This window comes from Oratosquilla oratoria, chromosome 33 (assembly GCF_046742065.1).
Source record: "Oratosquilla oratoria isolate Oo_2021 chromosome 33, ASM4674206v1, whole genome shotgun sequence".
Taxonomy (NCBI): domain Eukaryota; kingdom Metazoa; phylum Arthropoda; class Malacostraca; order Stomatopoda; family Squillidae; genus Oratosquilla; species Oratosquilla oratoria.
In genome coordinates, this window is record NC_134809.1 from 12,395,867 (window position 1) to 12,417,064 (window position 21,198).

The 21,198-nt window shown below is 41.2% G+C and overlaps 2 protein-coding genes across 2 annotated transcripts in view; both read left to right on the plus strand.

Moving 5' to 3' along the window:
* Positions 1-613: 613 nt before the first annotated feature.
* Positions 614-4,603, plus strand: LOC143018010 (uncharacterized). Its single transcript, XM_076173048.1, has 2 exons — positions 614-1,936; positions 2,917-4,603. The coding sequence occupies exons 1-2, from the start codon at positions 1,559-1,561 to the stop codon at positions 3,382-3,384; spliced, it is 846 nt and encodes a 281-aa protein (XP_076029163.1). The 5' UTR covers positions 614-1,558; the 3' UTR covers positions 3,385-4,603.
* A 390-nt stretch (positions 4,604-4,993) lies between these two features.
* The window catches only part of LOC143017910 (interferon-induced very large GTPase 1-like), a 30,758-nt gene continuing 14,553 nt past the window's right edge, over positions 4,994-21,198 (plus strand). The window contains exon 1 of the mRNA XM_076172950.1: positions 4,994-5,137. The gene's annotated coding sequence lies outside the window, so the exon portion shown is untranslated. The remainder of the gene's footprint in view (positions 5,138-21,198) is intronic.

The following is a 21,198-nucleotide window of genomic DNA, read 5'->3' on the forward strand; positions in this document are numbered from 1 at the left end:
ACCTCAGACTCTGACGATAGCGGTCAGCAAGGGTGGGTAGTCCTAATATGGTGAGAGCTTGCTGATATATGGTGAAATGTTTGCCAAGGATTGTGCGACAGCCTCTTTTCTGCACTTTCTCCAGCTGACGCTGCTGCGTCATAGTGAGTGAGGAGGCCCAAGAGGGTGTGTGCGTGCGTGTGAGTTAGTTTGTGCGTATATGTGTGTGTGTGTTCACGTGTGTGCACGTGAATCAATTTGAACGTATATATGTGTTTGTACGTGCGTGCGTTTGTATTGTGTGTGTGTGCATGCGTGTGGATTAACCTGTGTTTGCGTGAGGTTTTGTGTGTGCATGTGGTTTTTTGTGTGGATGTATTTTTTGGTAAATGTGATTGTGTGTGTGCAAATGAGTGATCGAGTGTGTGGGTGTGAATGAGTGAGCGAGTGTATGTGAGTGTGCATACCCGAGTGCGTGATGCGTGCTTGTGTGTGTGTGTGGGTACGTGAATATCTATGATGCATGTGCCTGTGTGTGCGTCTGTGAAAAAAACGACATATTGAAATCGGCCAAGACGTTCTGCCCTCGATCCACTTTCTTTTCCATTACTCCCTCGCCGTGCCATAGAGATGAAAAAAGCAACCCAACACCTGAAGAGAGAAGATGCCGCCACTGTAGCCACCCTGAAGCCACTCTCAAGCACTACCTCCAGCATTGCCCCGCAACTGCATTTCTGAGGAGAGGGCCTCCGACAACATCTGAGGGTCTTGTGCGTCGCCTATGCCGCCACCTCAGCGCTTACGAACTGCGTCAGCTGGTGGAGTGTCAGCCCCCACCCCTTTAATTCTTTTATAATATTTACAGTTGTACTCCGTTCATATTAGGAAGGGTGAATTCACCGAGATGTGCATGCGTATTTCACATAGGCATGCACATCCGGTAAATGTATGGGTGGGCGTGGCCAAACCATGACCACTCATACATTGAATCACCCCCTCTTTTTCCTTATGATTTATTATATGTTACCATTCACTTAACACCGTACACAGTTCACATTGGGAAGGGTACATTCACTGAAATCTGCATATGTATTACATATACGTATGCACATCTTGTGAATGTATGAGTGTGTGTGGTTGGGCCCACACACACTCATAAGTCAAATCACCCACCAAACGGGCTCACAATCAAAGCCCGTGGGAGCTTAACTCCCAAATTAAACAGAACCGCGTTGGGCAGAACAGTACCGACCAACACACACAGCAACATCTCCTCGTCCAATCCTCTAGCCGTCCCATCGAGCCTCGCCGTCATCATCTGCTACCGCCTCGCTGACGTTAAGGGCCCTACACACGCTCAGACTTTTACTCAGACTTGTCTGCACAGACAATGTATGCGCAGACAAGTCTGAATGTGTGTAGAGGAGATTTGTGGTCTGCACAGACCATTTGCTAGGTCTGTGCAAAATCAACTGTAGCTTGATATTATGTCTGCGCAGACATCTCTGTGCGTGTGTAGGTGAGATCCCACCATTTCCTCAGATTTCAGTTGTAGCGCTACTGTAAACAACTGGCAGTGATGTCTGACTTTCGTAATCACTCAAAGGAATTTATCATGGACTTCATTGATATATATCGAAGTGAACCGTCAATATGGAGAATTAAAAGCAAAGAATACAGTGACAGGCAGAAAAAGGCAGCTGCATATGAAAGGCTTGCTAAAAAGCTGAGAGAAGTGGAGCCAGAGGCAGACAGAGAAACAGTTGTTAAAAAGATAGATAACATCTGCAATACATACAGAAGGGAACTGAAGAAAGTAGTGTCCTCCAAGAAATCTGGATGTGGTGCGGAAGATGTCTACACACCTCGTCTGTGGTACTTTAACCTTCTGCAGTTTCTGTCAGACCAAGAATTACCAAGTCACTCTGTATCTACTCTAGATGACTCTCCAATACAGGTGAGTAAAACACATTTATATTTCATGTCATTATATATTTATATACACTATTTGTCTGCACTCACCATATGATTCTGCCACGAAAGTTTGCCTTCATTGTTAAAGTATTGTAGGTACATTTCACGAACTTGCTTGGCATCCTGGGCAGGATGTCTGTTATGTCCTATATTCAGTGAAACCAAGTTACTTGAATCTGTTCTGAGACCTATAGTATGTGTACCACTCTCAGTGTCTTCTACATCAAAGCACTCTGATGGTGTGTAATGATCAGAGGAAGTTATACGTAAAAAATTGTGCAAAATACAACAAGCCATTACAACACTGTTTATGTTCTGAAGTCCTAAATTTATTTTTGTGTGAAATATCCTAAATCTAGCAGCCAAAATACCAAATACATTCTCAATTACTCTACGAGCTCTAGACAGACGATAATTAAACACTGCGCTCATCTGCTAAGTCTTTTTGACTAAAGGGTATAAGAAAATCTTTTCTCATAGCGAAAGCTTCGTCACCAAGAAATAAATAGGGTAGCACTTTCTCACTATTATGCACTTTCTCTGCAACAGGTACACACAAGAGACCACCAACAAGTTTATCATAAAATTTAGTGTTGTCCAAGACTCCACCATCTGAGATTCTACCATCTGTACCAAAGCCACACATGATAAACTCATAATTAGCATTTACTATTCCAATCAACACCAAACTATGGTTGCCTTTGTAATTGTAATAAAATGAGCCACTATCTGGTGGTGGAATGATCTGGACGTGTTTCCCATTCACTGCTCCTCAACAGTGAGGATAATGACATTTGTCTTCAAATCCCTTTGCAACACCTCTCCATTCTTCTTCCGACGTGGGGAACTGAAACAATAAGAAAAAACTACTAAATACGCTGATATTGCATTAGACCAGTACTGGCCAACCCCACACTTGTCCTGTACTAAGTTACTGACGATAATTTCATTACTTGTTCACAGGAAATGGAAATCAGTGAATGTGAGGCTGACAGTCGACCCGAGACACCCAAGACATCATTGGAAGCTAGTACCAGCTGTCAAACCAATGAACCAACATTAGTCTCCAACTGTACAGAATCTGGGGTATTAACCAAAAGCAAGAAGCCTCAACGAAAGCGCAAAGTGGATCAGACTGATGCTGTTTTGTCATTGATCGGAGAACATTTTAAATCATCCCGTCCAGAAGATGATTTTGATATTATAGGGAAGAACTTTGCTACAACACTTAGACATGTTGCAAAGGATCAGCAATTATATGCAGTGAAACTCATGAATGATGTACTGTTTGAGGCTCAACTTGGCAACTTGAATAGGCACTGGACATTATCCAAGCCTAATAAACAGTTGGAAGGTGCACTTCCCCAGCCTGAACACATCCCTCAAAACTCGTCACTCACAACAGACGTGATGTCTGTCACTGTCTGCTAGTGAATATTTCAGTTCCTTTTATCCAATGTAGTTTTAAGACTGTCAATCATGTTTTTTGACCTGACAAGCTCGATGGAAAAGCTTAGTTTAAGTTTTCTATTTTCATATGGTTTTTCAGTTGACAGGTTCACGAAAAAGTAAAACTACAATGGCGCATATTCTTTGTTTACATTGCATTCCACTGGTTTCGCATTTTTGGCAACTTCAATAAAGTGCTTACCTTCATAAGATTTTTATATAATGCCCTGTAGATTGCTTGACATGTTTCTGGTATTACAGCACTTAATGCTTGGGGGGAAATTATTGTTGAAAACTTCATATCTTCATAGCTTTTTCCTGTTGCTAAAAACCTGAGAGTTGCAGTTAAGCGCTCATGGGGTCTAATGGCTTTTCTCATACAGGTATCTTGCTTCTCTATGAGAGGTGTAACTAGTGACAGGAGGTTCCGATACCTTTCTTCATCCATACGTAGATAGTTAAACAAGTCATTCGACTCCGGGCGTAGTTCTGATAACAGATTTATATGTGAAAACTGATCCCTCTGTAAAAGCCATTGTTTATACCACTTTCTTTTAAATTTCATCTTGTCTAGTTTTCTTTTTCTTGCTATAAATGTCACAGCCAAACCAGCAAGGTCTTCCTTGGTTGTATACATGCTCCCGTTAAGCTGAAATTTACACAGACTTGTCTGAATAGTGTGGAGGCAAAACCTGTCGGCAGATTTATTTGCTCAGATTTGGTCTGTGCAGACAAGTCTGATTGAAAGTCTGAGCGTACAGCTACAACCATAAGCTTCACTAAGCTGTGGCCTTAGTCCGAGCTTCACCTATATTTCTCATGACAGTTCTAGTGTCGCACCTTGTGGCTAATTACCAAAAGAAAGAGATTAGTTATTTTGTGTTGATTTTCATTTGTCCTGCCGTTGTTCCGAACTAAAACTACTACAGGGTAACGTACTAAGCCTCTTAAATAATAGTATTTAGTGTTGTCACGCCCTAGCGTGATTATGATATATCACACTACTTATACATCTCTATTTGTGTTGTACACATTATATTTAGTCTATGTTGCTTTTGATGCATAGCTAGAAGTGGATCTATGCATACGTACAAAACGTAGGAAGTGTAGAGAAGAGGACGTTTTGTACGTACCGCAGGACAGGCGTAATTCACCAAGTGAAGGTGTGAGAGCGTAAAAGGTGGAAATACGTTTGGTACGAGCGGCCAGTGAGTACGAAACGTCTGGAACGTACGTGTACAACCCAAACATTCACGGCCTACCATGGCAACAAGCTGACGCTACTATATAAACAATTCAAAGGACGCTCTCCAAGTGATTAAAAAACATTAATCCATAATTACGTAAGTAGTTAGTCCTAAAGGGAATGATATGATAAATCTGCACATGAAAAAATGTTTTTAAATTTCTGCTATGAACGCTTCCCCTCTTTCCGCTGTTCATCACTCAACCAGACCCAGCAGTATGATGCCTGACGTACGAAAGTAACAAAAATGCCGGGAAAAAATATGAAGATATCAGAAATGTCACTCAAATGTAATTGTTTATATTAAGTATTCATAATGCACGATACCTCACGATTTGCAGCTATTATATCGATAACAAGCAAATAGCGATTGTTTGGTATCGATACGCCCGCAGCCCACGCCCCAACCAGGTTGCCATAGTAGTGTGAATAACCAGAGGGGAAGGAGGTAGTTAGTTTCACATAGTATTATGAAAATATATAGATACGGTAAGTAATACTTGGATCTAATTGATATTTGTGTATAATACATATCTGGTCGATATTTGTGTATAATACAGATCTGATTGATATTTGTGAGTATAATACAATTTGGCTAATAATAAATATACACGTTATTAAATATTTCTGTAAAATACAGGTTGATTGTTATATGTATAATACAGATCTGATTGATATTTATAATACAGATCTAATTGGTAATTGTGTATATTATATCAGATTGATGTTTTGGGTAAGTGATACTAGGATATGATTGATATTTGTGTAAGTTAAAATACGTCGTACGTAGCTCTGATCGATAGTGTATGAACTTAGATCTGATTGATGTTTGTATAAAAGCTGTACTATGAAAACAAATCTGAAAATATAATTATTGAAATGTAGCATGGTTTGGAAGCTTTGTCCAAAATAATTAAGGCCACATGACTGCTAGTTGAATATTTCGGGTCTCGCTAACGTCGACCAACGCCGACCAAACCCAAACAATAACGGCTTTTGCTCAAATGCATATAATTATGCATCAAAATTGGCATATGGTTGCATTATGTTACCTATTTTCATTAAAATGTGTGATTTTCATATAATTTGATCAAAGAAAAGTTACGCTTTTATCCTCTGCAAAATTACGGTACCAAAGTCGCCCAACGCCGACCAAACACAATGACGGCTTTTGCTCAAATGCATAATTTTTATAAAAATTAGTATTTGGTTGCATTATTTGACAAATTTTCTTTAAATTGTGTGATTTTCATGAAATTTTATTAAAGAGAAGTTACCTTTTATATAAAATTTTGCATTTGAGCAAAAGTCGTCATTGTGTTTGGTCGGCGTTGGTCGATTTTGGTAATTTTGCAGAGGATAAAAACGTAACTTTTCTTAAATCAAATTACATGAAAATCACACATTTCAAAGAAAATTTGTCAAATAATGCAACCATAAGCTAATTTCTATATGAAATTATATATTAGAGCAAAAGCCGTCATTGTTTGGGTTTGGTCGACGTTTAGTGAGACCGGAATATTTCGAACCATTATGCTTGATTCACACTAACGGTCTGGTTGCGCTCCACTCACGTTCCGCTCTCGGTCCGGTCCAATATTGTCTCATTAATTTCAATGGAAGCATTCACACTGGCGCTCTCGCTCCAGTCTCGCTCCGGTCACGGTTCCGTCAAAAGATATTTTTACTGGAGCGAGACCGGAGCGTGACTGGATCGTGAGCGCCAGTGTGAACTCAGTTGCCACGGTCCTGGTCCACTCCAGTCGAGATTCAGCCTTCATATAAGCAAGTAGTGTTACCTGCTGTCCTACCAAACCATGGGTAATCCAAAGGAAACACCACAATGGGATCATGAGAATGTTAGAAAAATTATAAAAATACGTTTTCTTTTTATTTATCACTGATACAATGACAATGCGTACAGCGAGGATATACATAAGCACCAACTGAATAAAATATAACCTACAAAACTTACCTTAATTTTGTGGATTCAGATGAAATGCTAACAGAATTAGTCAAAAGGTAAACCAGAGCTGTAGGACCTGACTTCGCTGCACTACAGTGATAACGTGGCGAAAAGAAGAAGCTGTGTTGAAATAAGCAGGCAGCTGGGTTGTAAAGATAAGAAATTCCATACAATTGCCTAATGTCCACTGTGGAAATGCATTTCCTATCCTCACTAAACAATTTTCCTATACAATAATGTTTGCATACTTATCATATTGCCAAGGTACCGAGAGAAAAAAAATACACATTATTAACCGAAGAAAGAAATTCCATGTGTATAATAACCTATTATCCACTGCGGAAATGCATCTCCTTAGCTCACTCAACAAATATTCTTACACAAGTTTGTTTGTCTACTTATATTTCATCCTTTTGCCAAGGCATTGAACCAGCTAGGGAGCTGAAATAATCTTTCAGTGTTTCTTTCACGCCAAAAGCCTCCTTTGTAGCATTTCCCCCCTCTTCCTCTCATTGGACGTACTATGTTTGATGGAGGCATGACAACAGTATCTGGTAATGCAACAGCATTTGGGTGTATCAGATTGTGAAGTATGCATGTTGTTGTAATGATCGCATTAGCGTTAGAAGGCATAGCTTTAAGTTTCCTTAAATATATTCTGAAGGTTTGCACTAGAATACCAAATGTGCACTCAGCTATCCTCCTGGCTCTAGATAATCTATAATTAAAAATCCTCTTCTCTACCTTATGTTCAGTCTGTGAACCTGGGTAGGGCCTCGTCAAATTTCTCTTCAGCGGGAAAGCCTCATCTCCCACTATAACGTATGGTACAAGCACATCAGTGTCAGGAGGTGCAGCATCTTCTTGTACATTTCAGGTCATCCTCAATTTTGGATAGTATTTTCTCAAATGTTCCTTTGTTCATTCTGAAATAGCTGTGGAATTTACTCTCATCATCAATAAGACGAGGATACAGAGTATGAAATTCTCCTTCAGTCTTCCTATCTTGCAACATAGGATGAACCCACAATTTCTTTCTTTTTCTATTTTGTTTTCCTTCTTCTTCTTCATCAAGTGTAATAGCGATTATTGCCAACTCGGCGTCAGAAAAGTCACACATCCTTCGTAACTGATGGTAAGACTTCTACTGGTGTCGAGGGAGGGGGGATGACGGGAACGAGAGGGAACCGATAGTGTGAATACCTCAGAACCGGAGCGGAACGAGACCGGAGCGTGACCGGACCGATAGTGTGAATCAACCCTTAAGATAATTAACTTTATCAGATTTGTAGAGAATGTTTTATATATTCGACAGAAAAACTGAATACAAATGTCCGGGTCCTTGAGATGCAAAAAAAAAAAAAAAAAAAAAAAAAAACGACATTTTCGTTTATATGTATTATATATATATATATATATATATATATATATATATATATATATATATATAGTTTTAAAATAACTGCAAGGAAAAGAACCATATTACAATAATTTTTCTATGTTAGAATATCAAATAAATCAGCATACCCCTCACTTCAGGTTTTCTATGGTGTTAGGGCACTTCCATTTTCTGTGGTTTCATGTTTTGATGTGTTTTATTTATTTTACAATGTACAGTTGCCCAAGGACATAGCCATGCCCCCCCAATTAAAAAAAAAATCATTATGGAGTTACTGAATATATTTAACATTTTCTTGGTAACGTGGAAATCTTTGCAACACCTTCCACTAGAGTGCAATCTGGATTTTATTCTTGACAAAATTAGTTATTGAATATATTTAACATTATCTTGGTAATGTGGAAATCTTTGCAACACCTTCCACTGGAGTGCAATCTGGATTTTATTCTTGACAAAATTCTTGTAAAACTTTTACAAAAAGTATAAAACTTTCTATGTGACCGATTATAATTGAACTTCTATTTAATGACAGATTGCAATTTTGATTTCATGACAGATTGCAATTTTGTTGTGCCAAGGTTTGCAAAATTACACGAAGGGTGAATAAAACATTATTTGAGTACTGGGTTGAATTCGATTGAAACAATGAAATAATCAATGCACATGTTGGCGTTAGAAGCCGCCGCCTGTAGGGTAGTAGGGCGCACTTTATCAAAGCACGATACTTAATAAAAATTGGTTGAATATTTAAATAAAAAACCGTGTTTTAATTTCTGATAGCCTAAATGCTTGTATAAACAATATAGATGTTATTATCTAGTGAAACAATATTGTTGTAACTATTGAGCCCATCACTAGCAGCACAGCCGCAAAGGCTGCCAGATCATTGTGCGCATTGATAAGTATACTATCTTGGGATGTCATGTCCATAGAATTTAAACTAGTATAGTGGCTAGAATTTCTATCAGCCTTTGGTTTATGTGCATTTTCATGTGGTGCTTCTTTTTTAAGCCTACTATAATCAGCTTGTGAATGCTGCTGCCTTAGGAAGGGACTTCAGTAATCCTGCCATTGTCTATTGTGACCCAATTTGTTTCAAATTCGTTTGGGTTTAGGCTGTTATGCTAAACATCATTTCATACTCTTCTCTCCATAGATTCACATTCTCCTGTGTTTAGCTGACTGGATTATCTTATCATTGATGCATTGTAGACAGGTATGGTACCGACCTACAAGTGCTGATTTTTTCTATCGAAAACCAAGGTCCAAATCTGAGCCCAAATTCTCAAAGCACCAGATTATCACACGTCATGCTGCCGAATTTGCCAGCAAATCAACACTGGATCATCCATATATTCCAAAAATGTTTGGCAAATACTGGTATCTCACATGATATTAATCGCTGTTTAAATCAGTGTTCAACAAAAGAAATGAAACTGATTGAGATAAATTTTTTGACGGATCGCACGTGCTGATATCAAGCCATGAATCACGATGAAATTTTTTAGTCAGTTTAGGTCTTTAGTAAGGATCTCTGTCAATCATATACCGTAAAGCCTCGGTTCCTAATTTTCTTTTATAATCACAACATTCTTAAGTTGTAAATCGTCTTTAACTGATAAAGTAATTGTCAACACGGATGCATAAATAATGATGAACTTCTTTAGTCTAAAATGTCTTGATTTTTAAAACATTGCTTCAGATTGACTCAGTAAATAGTAAAATTCTGAAATTTTTCTTATTACCCCCCCCCCCCAACCTCCTAACTGTTTGGGCTCGCCTCGCTCGCCAATAGGATCCACTATGATCCAACCGTTGTCCCCCCCTAGAAATTTCTGGCTACGCCCTTGCCCCACTTAGTTTTGGCACAGTTTTAATAATGTTTCGGACAAGAATAGCAACTCGCCCAGTTTTTTTTTTTGTTTTTTTTCTTCTTCTCTCTCTCTAAATAGTAACTCCCTTAGAAATGTGACAAACCGTGAAATACTCAAAATGGTGTAGCACACGACACAATTTTCTTGATTTACTAATGACATCTATTTGACAAGTAATTGGATTAATATACATTGCAGAGGAGAGAGAACGCAGGATTCCATTCACGTATTGGTCGATGGTAGACTAACAATCAGCTTCAAGCTGTGAGTGGTGTTGAGTGCAGTGACAAACTAACCAAAACTAACTTGTATTCTTATAAGTTATGTTATAACCCTATTATTAAATCAGTAATTTTCATTTATTTATTCAGCAGAGGGCTTGTGACCTAATTATGTTATGTATGATTGTAGGTTAAAGTTAAGGGATAGCGAGCAAAAAGTCAGGTAGAAAGTAAGCTCTGAGCCTTGATGGGTGGCGGGGAGTACAACAGTTTCCCCCCATTACTATGTTAACCCCTTTTCCACTGTCCAAGTGGTGGATCTGTTGAGGCAACATCCAGGGTCACTATGGGAAATTGGAGTGTTTAATCTTTGAAGAGTATGCTAAGATAAAAGGTAAACTTTGTAAGGTAGCCAGCCAATAGCCATACTGGCCCATATACAGTATCTACACTTGTTGCAGGCTTGCAGCATCTGACAGTGACTGAAATGGTCAATTACTTGTTTATTTTTATACCCTGTCTAATGCCTCTTTGAATAAGATAGATATATGTGGAGGGATGAATAACATACTTGCACCTGTTTTTATATACTAAAAATATCTGAACAATTTTGGACGAGATCCCCCCCCCCCTTCATATCACAGGTACCGCCAAACCCCTGCTGGACAAATGCCTCCCTTGGAAAATTTGAACTTCACATTTATTGGTAACTACCCCACCAATGCACTCCTCATAGGAGTGACGAGTTCAGGCAGCATAATTAAAGTCGTCAAAATAAATTACTATTTGAGTAGATACATACAACACAAACTGACATAGAATAAGAAAAGTAGTAATTCATTAATCATGAAATGTGTTTCATGAATCATAAATGAGTAGTTACTAGATAATAATAAAGATAATGGTTATTTGGCAATAAATCAAATGCATCTAGTACAAATTAAGAAAAAACATAGTTCGAAATTACAATTGATGTGGATATAAAAAGATTGAGCTTATTTAAAGTAGGTGTGCGATTGTGTACAAATAGGGATAGCTTAAGATTTGTTGGCAATGAGTATTAAAGGAATTAGTATTCGGTGGAGTGAGATATTAAAAATGCTCGAATTTTGTTTAATTGTATTGGTTCCTTGTATGATTATGGGTTCCAAATTGCAGATCTTGTTGGGCTCGCATGGCAGTCATTTTGCCATTCATTAGGTGGTTGCTGTTCCTGTGTGGTGATATCAATCTTAATTGGCCTTCTGGTCTGGCACATTACTTTTAAATTGGTGATTTTTAAAATACAAGTGTGGTTGGTAGAGATGTCACTGGTTGTCTTAAGACGTTTGGCTGTCCTTCCCTGCAGCATACGGCCTTCCAGAATCTTAATGGCCCATTTCCTGAATTTATCTAAACGGAAATGTGGCCAATTTAATTCTAGAAAGTCTTCCCTGGTATACCAGCACTCTTCAAAGTATTCTTAACTGCAAAGAGGAGAGCAGATGTGAAATGGAGTAAGAGTATGACAGAAAATTTTGAAAGCAATAAAAAGATGTTTTGGAAGGAAATTAAAAGAAAAAGGAGGCGAATCAAGTAGAGAAGAAAAGGTAAAAGGTGCAGATGGAGAGATAATAATGGAAGAGAAGGCAGTGAGAGGAAGGAGGGCAGAGTATTTTAGGAAGTTGCTAACTGCATATTCTGAGTGCCCTAAGAAGAAGCCTACTCCTTCCTTGACCCTGCTAATGTCATGGTGGAAGTAGAAATGAATCAAGTCGTTTTTTATCATTGATTTTCTGTATTGTGCTACCCTAAAGTTAACCCAGAAGAGGATACCAGCGAGACTCATAAGATCAGGGAGAGGCAGCTCTCACAGAATAGCAGGTACGTTGGCCAGGCTCCTCTCCAGGGAGATTGATGGACCTTTAGGCCACAGACATTTGGGCCATGTACCATAGTGAAATGGACATTTGGGTCACAGGACATGATCATGGAAATAAATACTGTAACATGTTTCAAACAAAATATATTTTATTAGACCTCGCGCACAATACAATGGAACAGATAACAGAGATGTACATAATGATAAATCAACATGTTCGGATGCCCTCCACACAGATTGTGGCTGATACCTTCAAGTAGTTTCGGAATTGCCTTTCTTCTTTTCTGTCAGTCACCAGGTTGTAGAGATGAGTCTGAAGTTCGTTGTAAACCCTCTGTTTACTTAGCGGAGCGGATGCTTTACTGCAGCAGCACCGTGTCCACTTGGGATGAATCGGGTTAGAGATGCGCAATGAGTTTCCACACTGTTGGGTTTGCATGGCCCACAAGACCGAGGAACTTATTATTCCAGCCCTCACACATGTTTGCCCTGGGTTGGTTGTCAAGCATGGCATGATTGTGTTTTATGGCTGAAATGTCCATGCTGGGAACCATCAGTGGAGCACATCTCAAACACTTGGGAGACCTACTGGGCATAATCCTAAATATCTCTGCCTGCAACAAGAAACTGGCCAGTCTGGAAAAAAGACTAAAAATGTGCCCATCTTACAAGGTAATAGAGTTCATCAATGACAAAATCAAGATGGAGAAAATAGACTTCCTCCTGCCCCCTAATAACTTTGTTGACTTGATACAAAATTGTGTGGAATTAAACTATTTTAAATTCCAAGACCGCTGTTTCCATCAGAAATTTGGCATGGTCATGGGTTCTCTTTTGAGTGCAGTCCTTGCCGATATGAATATGTAATTTTTAGGAATTGGACATTTTGCTGACATCATACTTGAGCAGGTGAATCTCCATTGCTTCCAAACTACATTGAACAGGGTAGAGGCCACCATACAGTTTTCCCCAGAACAAGAAATGAGCCATTTCCTTCTTTTGGTAGACACACACATCACAAAATATGGTAACCAGCTGAAATTTAAAGTACAGTATTCAAAAAGCCCACTAACAAAAACAAGTTAATTGGTTTCTGCTTCCACCATGACAGGGTCAAGAAAAGAGTAGTGATAAGCTCCTTACGTCACTCGGAAGATGCAGTGATGTTGAAGAGTGGTGGTAAAACAGGGATATTTGAATTTTTTTAATTATATTTCTTATTAAAATGGCCTGATTTCCTTTTGGATAAATGCAGAAAATAGGCCATTGAGATTGTGGAAGGCTGTAGGCATCAGGGTGGGATAGCCAACGTCTCATGTTACCAACCAGTGACATTGCCCCCCAATATCCCATTTTTCCTCTCAAAGTCATTGTTCACCCACAGTAAACAATTGCTCACCCATGTTATTTTCTTATTCCTTTTGTTCGTTGGTTGTGAGCTGTCCCTCACCCAGCCAGTTGTTCCATCTTATCCTCAACCTTTCCCGTTCCCAGACATTTGCTTCACCTTAACCTTTCTTAGTATTCAGTTACCCCTCTCCCTCCCTCCCCCCGTTCCTTGTATTTAATCTTGGTCATCTGTATCATGACTAAATACTTGAAAAAGCTTTAACAAGTGAAACATTGTACTAATAAAGGCTCTGTCCTCATATAGTGTATATTTCTATATTGATTTCAAGTGGACCAATATCATAAGTCTGTATACCAAGGCCATTATCCTACTTACTAGGGAGGTAGCCAAAGTCAAAATCCATATGCCCATTCCTACCCAACGCCCTTTCCTCTCATCTTAGCTCCTCATGGAGGTCATTCCCATATCCCATCCACTGTCAATAGTCAGAAGCAATGCAGAAGACACTGTACATCTTCAGCAAGGCCACTTCATTCAAGAAGTGCCCCCCCCCCCATTCCATCCCCTCGTGCAGAAAAAGGGAAGAAATCCCTTCAGGCTATGTCAAAATATTCACACATAATCACACCTAACCCCCCCCCCCATTCCCACCCTTGCATCACAGTATCATGTATACACAACCATTCTCCACTTGCCCCTATCTCCAGCCTTCCTTTCTTGATCATTGCCCCTTTCATCCCAACCAATAATCTCATCCTTGGTTGTCCCCTCATATTCACTCCATTTACTGCCCTCCACACCAGCATTACTAGTCTTCATTCATTCTTTCCATGTGACCAAACCACCCATACTCTTTCAGTAACTGTATCTGCCATCTCCATTTCCACCCCTGCTTTCCTCCTCACCTCGTTTTTAACTCTGTCCAACCTTGAAACCCCTACCATACTTCTACCATAGTACCTATATTAAGCAATCAGTCTGTTATTCCAGTTTGAAATGCTAAAATGTGGTCTCCCCATCAGAAGAAGAAAATCCTAGTCCTCCAGCCATTTCTCCTATTGCAGTATGATATAAGGGAAGAGTGGATCACTTGACCGTCTGATGGAAACATGTTGCATTTCTATTAAATCTAAGAAGTGGTACTTCCATTTATTGACAATTCCTGAAGTCAACAAGAGCTTTTTTCAACCATTCTCAGATTCTGATGCCAAAAATTCTGGATGACTTAAGGTATATTGTGAAAAAGTAATATAAAAACTTTTGGTTATCTCCTAGAGGACCTATTCTTGATCTAGTTGAGGGAGGGAAATGCAGCCCTTGGAAGAATAAAATTCAAATTAATGTAAAGCCTATAATGTTGGACTTTGATAAAGGTGAATGTTTCAATACATGGAATTCGAAGTAACCATTAATACTTAGAGAAAATGGAGAAAGAGGAAACTATTTTGTTATTCAAATAGGAGGCCGTTTGTTTTGCATCAATAGATTTTTTAATACCTGTAATTATTTTCTTTCCTTTCTTGGGAGGAAGGATTTGTAGAGGTGCTCCATGTGCCCATGGTCCTAAAATAATAATAATTCTACAACACAGTTATATCGAATTATGACAAAAGAAACAATATAGATTTAATATATCTAGACTTTGCAAAAGCTTTTGATACCGTCCCACACGAAAGACTACTTACTAAATTAGCTTTACAAGGAATAAGTGGTAGCCTATTAAGTTGGACTAGTAATTGGTTGAATGGTCGAAAACAAGATTTGTTTTAAATGGAAAAACTTCTAGATGGAAAAATGTTACAAGTGGAGTTCCTCAGGGTTCCGTTCTTGGGCCTATTCATAGTATATATAAATGATATAGACCATGGACTAAGATCTACTGTTTCCAAATTTGCTGATGATATAAACTGTGCAGAATGGCAAATGATCACTTAAACCAATTAGATATTCAAGAAGATTTAGATAAATTAAGACATTGACAAACTGGAAAAAGTACAACGGCGAGCCACAAAACTGATTCCAAATATCAAAAATAAATCATACGAAAATAGACTAAAACATATGAATCTGTTTTCCCTAAAAAAGCGTAGACTCAGAGGTGACTTGATACAGGTCTTTAAGATTCTAAAGGGAATTGACATCAAAAGTGACAAAATTTTCACATTGAATGAGAATCAGACTAGAAACAGTGGTCTCAAACTATCCGGAAATAGATTCAATTTGGAAGTAGGTAGAAACAACTTTGCCAACCGTGTAGTTAATGAATGGAATAAACTTCCTGCACAGGTAGTGCAATGTAGTTCAGTTCGAAGCTTTAAGACTCATTTAGATAAACACCTAAGCAAGATGCTGTAATGATTATAATTTATTTTATATTATTTGTTTTTGCTTTGTTATCATTTGCCTGTTTGATTTTCATTTATTATTATTTACTGTTTACCTGTTTGTTTGTTATTCAACTATACCTATGCATTTATTTATGTATTTTGTTTGTTGCATACATTATTATAGTTTTTTTTTTTTTTAATTATTATTTCACTATTATTATGATTTTTTTTCCGCATCCGACCTAGATATGGACCAAAAGGTCTCCTGTCGGCATGCTCCGCCTATGTAATCCTTTGTAGTAATGTCTTGTTTACTAGTTGAAGTTTTGATTGATTTATGAAATTTTTGGCTTGAAGGCCAAGTGCTGGAGCCAATAGGCCATTCAGCGCATATTTACCTATCTTATATAAATAGATAAAAATTCAAGTAAAACAGTAAAAACAATAAGCACTCACACAAACACATCAGAACAAGATACACTCACTAGCATTCATATACACAAATATAAATTTCATAAAATAAATTGATGACTTTTAAAAACTTTACAATATTCTTCACATGAGCTTCCTCCCCTAAAGTTTCTTTAAAAGACAAATTTGTTAAAAAGTTTGCCCTGCGCTTATTAGAATATGCAGGGCACTGAATTAAAATGCGTTTTATTGTAAAAACAACTTGGCAAGTAGGACATTGGGGGGCCAGCCTTTCTGCTCCACTTGCCATAAAAATTTTATGGGTAATGTAGGAATGGCCAATTCTCAATCTTGTTAAAACAATACTTGACCTTCTGTCCAAAGAAGGACACTTCCAAGGGTTCACCAAGGGGTGAATCTCTTTAACTTGTAACTACCATCCAGCCTTGTCCATTGGTCTTGCCACTTCTCCATTGCATAACAATGAATTACTAGTTTGAAGTCTGTATGTGGGATTTTTTGGTCTGTTATATGGCTGAGCCTAGTGGCGGCTTTGGCTGCAGCATCGGCCTGTTCATTTCCTGTGATACCCACATGGGACGGCACCCAGCAAAAGTTTACTTTTATTTCTTTCGGTTGTTAATAAGAATCAACCAGTCCTGTATTTCTTGGACTAAAAAGTGAAGAGGCAATAATGTGTTTAGAGAGGATAGAATGCTCGTGGAGTCTGTAAAAATAACAACGTTCTTATTAGATGGAGCAGAATTAAAAACAAATTTGAGGGCGTTGCTGACTGCCAGCAGTTCAGCAGTAAAAACAGAGCTAAAATGAGGCAACTTTCTCTTTAAAACTGTGCTATCAGATACAACAGCACAACCAACACCAACTTGGGATTTTTATCTGTTACGTACTCGCATGTACATTAACTCATCTTTTTCTCTTTCTCGTGGGCCGTGATCATGGAATCACGAGTTAAAGACAAGTTCACGCCTAGAATTGTCCGGATCAGGGAAAGGCAGGAGTTCAGTCTTCTCTTGTTTATTCTGCTTAGCGAACATGAGGATTTTACACGTGTGTTCAACACCAATGCTAGGCTTACTCTCTCTATGCGAGGGTATGGCAGGCGATGCCGGGACCACACCCGGCATCCCCCCACGCACACCCCCGCTACATACCCCCTTGCTTCGACTCTCCGACATCACGCATCACTTACACGCATACCAACCATCCAGGCACACTATGCAACATTCATACATGCAATTTCGCCACATTATCCCCCTCTATAAAGCTTGACGACCCGTCAGCTTTCACCTACAAACTTACAAAAGGACTTAAACAAACATTCTGTATAAAAAAAAAGAAATTAAAACATCACTTCCACATTTGGAAAACATTACATATACTAAGAACACTTAATCATACAATGACATATCCAAATATCAAATAACATCAAATGGCATATCCTAACACATTAATAACATCAAATGTCAATCACATAGTCCGTTAACCACGCTGGTAGCTTCCTATTTCTGGGAAGTCGACCAGGTCTCTGGTCTCTCTCTACTCCATCTTCACTTTCTTTCCCCGAGTCTTCATGTGTTACACCTTCGTCACTTTCAGTGTCACTATCACTTTCACATTCACTTTCAACACCAGGACTATGATCACCATCATCACAACTACTACTACCACTGTCACTGTCTCTCGAACCTACATAACATTCACCCCAGGTAAATTCTCCCTCGCCTGGGTGTTTCCATAACCGACCGACATGCACTACTTTACTCGCCCGTTTTCTGCCAGGCATTTCTAGTCGGTAATTCACTGCGGATATCATTTCCGTCATTTTATATGGTCCTTCCTAGTCAGACTGGAGTTTCAGTGACTTGCCAGGCTTTCTCTGTGGATTATGCAGCCAGACCATGTCACCGGGCTGATGCTCTGCATTTCTGGCGCGACCTTGGTACTGCCTCCACATAGCCTGACCTGACACTCGCAGATGCTGCCTCGCCCAGCGAGAAGCCTCCTCCAGGCGCCGCTGCATCGTCCTCACGTAATCACTGTACGTATGTGGAAGTTCTGCTCCCGGTGGTCGACCGGTAGAGAGGTCGACTGGCAGACGAATTTCCCTGCCAAACATTAACTTGGCTGGCGTGAATCCCGTGGCCTCATGCTCAGCTGAACGATAGGCCATAAGTACGTACGGAACCCACAAATCCCAGTCGCGCTGGTCCTCCTGACAGTACTTGGCCAGCTGCTGGACAATCGTCGCGTTAAACCTCTCCACCATACCATCACTCTGGGGCCTCAGGGGAGAAGTACGAGTCTTATTGATGCCAAGCAGACTGCAGCATTCCTTAAAGACCTGCGACTCAAACTCTCGTCCTTGGTCTGAGTGCAGTTCCCCTGGTACTCCATAGCGCACGAACACCTCCTCCACAAGGAACTGAGCTACAGTCTCTTCCTCGTGATTAGGTAGAGCACAGACTTCCGGCCACTTCGTGAAGTAGTCCATTACCACGCACAAGTACTTGTTTCCTCTCTCTGTGCACGGAAAAGGGCCGGCTATATCCACAGCCAGGCCATCGGCGCCCCGGTGTGGTATAACTCCAGGGAGGCACGAGTCTTGTGGGCGGGGCCTCTCTTTGCGGCGCACACACGACAAGTCTTGCACCACTCCTGAACGTCTCGTCGCAGGCCCACCTAGTAGACTCGCTGCCTCAACTTTTCGAGAGTGCGTTTCACTCCCAGGTGGCCGCTGGTATTACCCTCGTGCAATTCTTTCAGCAGCTCCTGTCGCCGAGAGCATGGCACTACTACCAGCCAGCTTACCTCCTGTTCGTGCGTGCGTCCAACGCCGGTGTAGTATTCCCCCTCGCAGACTCGGTGCCTCCCACTGGTCAACAAGGCCTTTGGTAGCAGGACTCTCGGGTGATACTGTCTCTTTGGGAGGCCTTTCACTGCTGGCCTCTAACCACCCAATCACCAGAGACAGGTCAGAATCCTCTCGTTGGTCCCTCTTCCACTTCTCGTCTGCCGTGAGCAATGCACACACTCGGGTGGGCAGGGACGGCGACCCCCTTCCATACGGTGCCGCACACGTAGGCGTCATGAGGAGCAAGTGGATTCACGACGCTGCCATATCGGCGTCTTGATTATATTTATTGTAGTCGCCCCTGTGTTTTTACATTCTCCCAAATGTGCCCTGAATCCCATTCTCTGTGGTTTTCAAAATTCGCGGGTGAAAGAGAGAACGATCGATATAAGCGGTGACTATATTTTATGATGCGAGTATTATTAAGACACGTCGTACGGCTGGCATTGGCTGCTGACCGCGAGATTTAAGTCCCGTAGTGAAGTGGTAAGCTGTCGGCGTTGTTATGCACCCGGCCAGGTCGGTGCTCGATCTCATAGTTGTACTGCTCCAGTTTTCCAATCCACCTGGCCAGCTGTCCCTCCGGTTCCTTCATCGTCTTCAACCATCTCAAGGCGGCATGATCCGTTCGAATGGTGAAGCGCGTACCATACAGGTAGTGATGGAAGTGAGCGAGTGCTTTCATCACCGCTGCCAACTCCTTCCGTGTGACGCAGTAGTTCCTTTCCGCCTTGTTAAACTTAGCATTGTAGTAACTCACCACATACTCCTTTCCATCACGAAGCTGTGACAGCACGGCTCCCACACCCTCTTGGCTCGCGTCCGTGTCCACAATGTACGGCAAGCCCATTTGTGGGTAGGGAAGCACTGGCGCTTCCACCAACGCTCGCTTCAGTGCCACGAAAGCTTGCTGGCACTCCTCGCTCCACTCGAAAACTGCTCCCTTCCTCGTCAGATGGTGCAGTGGGGCGGCGATAGTGGCGAACCCTGCCACAAACCTCCGGTAGTACGTGCACAAGCCCAGGAAACTGCGCAGCTCCGAGACATTCTGAGGGACTAGCCATCCTTCCACAGCGATGACCTTGAGTGAGTCCGTCCTCACACCTTCCCTTCCGACGACATGTCCCAAAAACGGCACTTCTGACTTGAATAGAGTGCACTTCTTTGGATTCAGCTTCAGGCCAGCCTTCCTCATTCGGCTGAACACTTCTGTGAGCCTAGCCAGCTCCTCCTCGAAGCTGTTTCCAAACACCAGCACGTCGTCTAGGTAGACGACTGCCGCCTTCCATTGCATACCGTCGAGTACACGTTCCATAAGACGCTCAAAGACTCCAGGGGCGTTCATGAGGCCAAAGGGAATCACGTTTCAGTGCCACAGGCCTTGCCCAATCGAGAAGGCTGTCTTCTTTTTATCCTCAGGCGCCATCTCGACTTGATGATAGCCTGACTTCAAGTCCAGCGTGGAGAACCACTGGACCCCACTGAGAGCGTCTAACGTCTCGTCGATGCGGGGGAGAGGATAAGCATCAGGGACAGTGACGGCGTTCAGCGCCCGGTAATCTACGCAGAACCTACGGCTTCCGTCCTTCTTCGTCACTAGGACTACCGGCGAGCACCACGGGCTGTCTGACCGCTCAATCACTCCCGTTGCTGCCAACTCTCGGACAAGCTTCTCCATTTCTTCTCTCTTTGCTGGTGGGACCCGACGAGGCGCCTGTTTGATGGGAGGACTATCTCTGGTAAAGATGCTGTGCTGAACCAATGACGTGCGACCCAAGTCCATGTCTCCACTGCTGAACACGTCACGGTATTGTACAAGTAATGCCTTCACTCTACTCGCCTGCTCAGCTGTCAGCTGCGTGATACTCCTCTCCGCCAAGTCTTCCAAGTACTCAGGCAGGCCCTCTGGTAGGTCCTTCTGTTTCTTCTCCTCCTTCGGTGACTCCATCTTGCTGTTAGCGGTGGCGATAGTGGTGGATGCGGTGTGGTGCATGGTCGTAGTAGCAGAGGTGCGGGCCACTCTTCCTTTCCGTGCTTTACCTTTGCTGGGTGACTTGACGGCCTGAGATCTCTGCCCTCTGGGTTCCCTTACCTCATCCCTCGTGGCGAGCTCTCCATTAGGATTCAAAGGCACTTCATAGCCTCTCACTGACATCCTACCCTCCTGGAGATCAACACACGCCCCCACGCGATTAAGGAAATCCAACCCCAACAGGCATTCATCTTCCATCTCCGCCACAAGTACAGGCAGGCGTTCAGTCTCCC

What these genes read in the sequence shown, in the direction of transcription:
- LOC143018010 (XM_076173048.1), top strand. Translation starts at nt 1,559, where the DNA reads ATGTCTGACTTTCGTAATCACTCAAAGGAATTTATCATGGACTTCATT. An exon ending in TAGATGACTCTCCAATACAG is followed by an intron (nt 1,937 to 2,916) that starts GTGAGTAAAACA and finishes ACTTGTTCACAG; the next exon opens with GAAATGGAAATCAGTGAATG.